This window comes from Elephantulus edwardii, unplaced genomic scaffold, assembly GCF_000299155.1.
Source record: "Elephantulus edwardii isolate Elephantulus edwardi_28Jun2011 unplaced genomic scaffold, EleEdw1.0 scaffold00003, whole genome shotgun sequence".
Lineage (NCBI taxonomy): Eukaryota > Metazoa > Chordata > Mammalia > Macroscelidea > Macroscelididae > Elephantulus > Elephantulus edwardii.
The window spans coordinates 36,087,614-36,091,711 of record NW_006399753.1 but is presented as its reverse complement, the minus strand read 5'-3'; the positions used below and the strand labels follow the sequence as shown (position 1 = coordinate 36,091,711).

General features: G+C 34.5%; 1 protein-coding gene across 1 annotated transcript in view; it reads right to left on the bottom strand.

Annotated features, from left to right (window-relative positions):
* The window catches only part of MGAT4A (mannosyl (alpha-1,3-)-glycoprotein beta-1,4-N-acetylglucosaminyltransferase, isozyme A), a 142,656-nt gene extending 138,926 nt beyond the window's left edge, over window positions 1-3,730 (bottom strand). Inside the window, exon 1 of the mRNA XM_006879371.1 lies at window positions 3,505-3,730. Within this exon, the coding sequence (XP_006879433.1) occupies window positions 3,505-3,598 (94 nt within the window). The 5' untranslated portion in view covers window positions 3,599-3,730. The remainder of the gene's footprint in view (window positions 1-3,504) is intronic.
* Window positions 3,731-4,098: the final 368 nt, after the last annotated feature.

Genomic DNA, 4,098 nt, shown 5'->3' with positions numbered 1-4,098 from the left:
TTGGAGAGGGATGTCATGCTTGGGAGAGTAGAGGGACAGCACAGGAGAGGAAGAGCCTCAGTGCAATGGATTGATTCAGTGACTGGGGAGCAGGTGTGTCAGAGACAATAAGATTTGCACAGGATAGAGCAGGGTTTAGAGCTGTTGTATATAGTGTCACTATGAGTCTCAGGAGACTTGACAACACATACCAACAACAACATGATTTATGGGTATTTTACAAGTGATATTATTTTACAAGTGAAATTAGGCCTTGACTGGAAAATCTAAGCTACCTACCAGAACTACCTAGAAAGAACTGAAATGCTCAACAGTTAGAATGGTTACATAAATGCAGGGAATTTTATATAGCCATCACAGGAGATCTATGGTGGTGGTGACAGAGCTGGGCAAAATAATAAGAAAAAAATATAGGAGAAATAGACTATACATAAAGCTGCTCAAAGAATGATAATAAAGGGAACAGATTTTTAGGAAAGGACATATCTAAAACCATATGGTCAAGGAACATATTTTATGAGTTTATTTTAATTATAAAGATATGTAAAATTTTTAAAAATGCTTATACTGTTATTACCTAAGAAACAAGATAACTGAAATGAAAATTGTACAACTTTTAGCCCTTAATGAAACACAGTAAGAAGGGTTACATTTCACCATAACTATATAACTCGGTGAATAAAAGTTCCAGATTAAAGAAAAAAAAAATCCATATTTTTTTCTGTCAAGCGTCAACAATAGAGTTTTAAGGATGATTAATTTTGTTCATGTAGAAGATAATCAACAGTTTGTTTAAATTAACTATTCAAGTTTCTTACAAAGCAAATTTTGTATTTTGGTGTAATTAAAAAATAAAATCTAAAACTGGACATATTTGTATATAAAAGGATAAAAAGTAACTTTAAGAAGTAATTTTCCTAAAAAATAATCAATTTATGTAACTTGAAAAAAAAGAAGTAATTTCCCCCCTAAAGAGTTCCCCCAAAGTCAGAGTCAAACTTAGAGAAAGAAATTAAGAAAAATATTATACTACTCGTTCAAAGCCCAGAGCTTATCTGTTTCTCTTATATCAGCGTATTTTATACATATATATATGCACAGAAAAGGAGCCATGGTAACTTAGAACATAATCTGTTGGGCTCTTAACTGACAAGCCAGCATTTCAATCAAGCCACTCCCTGGCTGAAACCTGGGAAGTCTTCTCTTAAAAAGATTTAGTCTAGGAAACACAGTGGAGGGTAGCTATGAGTCAGAACAGACTGAATGGTAGTGGTGGGTAGATGGGTATGTACATGAACACACATAGGAATGGAAGTCTACACACAGACATACACAATTCATTTACAGAAAAGGAAAAGGCAAAACACTGTGGATGGAAACTTACTCCAAATAAGTTCTCCTCATAAAACAGCAAAAATAGGAATCATCTCTGGATACACTGTCAATAAATGAACAGAAACCTTCTAAAGCACAGTTCAATAGCCTAGATGAATTAATTATGCTCTCTCACCCACATCATAAATAATTTTCACTAAAAGAACAATCTGTCAACACATGCAGTTTAAATTATTAACTACTAGCACCAAATTACTAGTATAATTAGCATGTAAATTTCATGACGGTGATGTTTAAGAGGTTTTAAGTCTTTCACATGTCAGTAAGTAAAATGAAGCATATACTTATACAATGCATAATAGAAAAATAAAATGTCAAAACAAAAACCTCTTTATTATTCAACATGGCTATCATTTATAAAGAAGAATGTGGCACCAGGATTAGATGAACATGCATCAACATCTTGCCTTATGCAGATAACACAACTTTCAGAAAGTGAAGAGGACTCAAAACACTTGCTACAGAAGATAAAAGACTAAATTGGCCTTCAATATGGATTACATCTCAATACCAAAAAAACAACAAAAATTCTAACCACTGGACCCACAGGTAACTTCATGATACATTTTACTTGGACCCACAATCAACATGCATGGTAACCACAGTCAAGAAATCAATAGACATGTTGCACTGGGGTAATGTGCTATGGAGAACACCTCTACCTCTCCAAAGTGGTAAAGAGCCAAGACATCAATTTAAAGACTAAAGTGGTGTCTGATCCAAGCCACAGTCTTTTCAATTACTTGCTATGCATATGAAAGTCAGACAATGAGTAAGGATGACAGGAGAATAATTAATACCTTTAAGTTGTGGTGCTGGAGGAAAGTACTGACTATCCCATGGATGAGTGAACAAATCTGGTTTTGAAGAAAATACAATTAGAGTGTTCCTTAGACACAACGATGGTGAAATTTTGTCTCATATATTTTGGCATATTTTCAGAAGGGGCCAGTCCTTGGGGGAAAAACCACCATGCTGGGAAAGGTCAGGGAAAAAGAAGACTTTCAACAAAATGGATTGATCCAGTGACTGTAACAATGGGCCTGTGCATATCAGAGATGGGGAGGATGGTGCAGGATAGGTCAAGGTTCAGATCTGTTGTTTATAGGGTCACTATGGGTTGAAGTTGAATCAAAGGCACCTAATAACAACATCATGTATAATACAAACCACCGATTAGTATAGTTATTCCTTGGCATCCACAGGGACTGGTTCCTCAAATACTAAATAAAGCCTGTGGATGTTCAAGTTCCTTATGGAAAATGGTGTGGTAAGCACATCTTTCCATATAATTTAAATTTATCTTGATTACTTAGAATACCTAATGCAATGCCAGTGCTTTGTAAACAGCACTTTCTGCTCCGTCTCAGTCTTTGAAGAATTGCTTTTATCACTTAATTTCCCCCTTCTCAAACATTTTTTATCTGAAGTTTAGTGAATTCCTACGGATACAGATGGCCCACTGTATTTGTTTCTCAAAGTGGAATTAGCAGAAATGAAAACAAAACAAAATCTATTCTGATATGAAACTCTCTCTCTTCTATTTATGAGTTGGTTAATTTTTGCATCAGTGAAAAACTTCCAGGCCACCAACAGACGAAATACAACATACAGTCAGGAGATTTAGCACAAGCATTTACACATTACAGGCAGTTCCTGGGTTACAAACATCCAATATACCCACATCTTGGGGGGTTACAAATAGATTCCTATAGAGCTTATTACATTAAAAATTCAAAGGATATGTAATGGTTCTCTGTAACAAATGCACACTAGTTTGTGATGTGGATCAAAACATTTTTTTTTTAAATTATAGTTGTTTTAGTGTATCTGGAAGTATTTTTAGTGGTTTTTTTTAAGTAAGCACACAACAGTACGTTGTATTTTAATATAACATCTGGCAGAATAATATTACATATGAACTGGACCTAACAGAAAATTTTTTAAATAGTTTTACTATAAAAATTAAAAGAAATTAATTTTGTTTTAATGTAAATTTTTATTTTACTTAAAGACTTCCCAGAGGAACAAATTTAAAGTCTGAGGATTGCCTGTACTTAAAATGCAGAAAGTCTACATTCTGCACATTCACAAAGACCTTTTTCTTACCTTTGCCATTTTGCCATGTAGTATACCAGGATAACGTAAGGAATGAGGTGACAAATACTAAAGCAGTGGCCACAGTTCCATTTCGGAGCCTCATCTCATTTCACCATCACACTGGTTCGTATGTTTGTGATGACAACCAGTACTGCTTTCTTTTTATTGTAAAGTCAACTAAATCCAGTGTTCCTGGCTCCAGGCCAAAAAAACATCAATAAGAGAGGTTCATTTCAGATGCTCTGCAGAATGAGTCTAGCAGCAATACTGTTCACCATTGCTATTCATGAGATTTCCAGTTTTCCAATGTTGATGCCTCAAGTTTTTTCCTCCTATTGAGAAGAAAAAAGAACTTTTTCAGTAATGCCAAATACTGGTTTCTTCATTTGTTATTCACCGTTACATATTTCTGACAGAGTTAAACTGTATCTATCAAGCTTCTTTCCTCATTCAATACACTAGAATCATACAAATCCTTTTCCATGGGGGCAGGAAGAGCTTCAAACTGTTTCCTCCTGATTGGTTTGGTTTTATTTATGAAAAAAAAGTTTCTAGTTTTTAATAGGGAAAAGTTGTTGGGCTCATTAATTTGGGGCTATACTT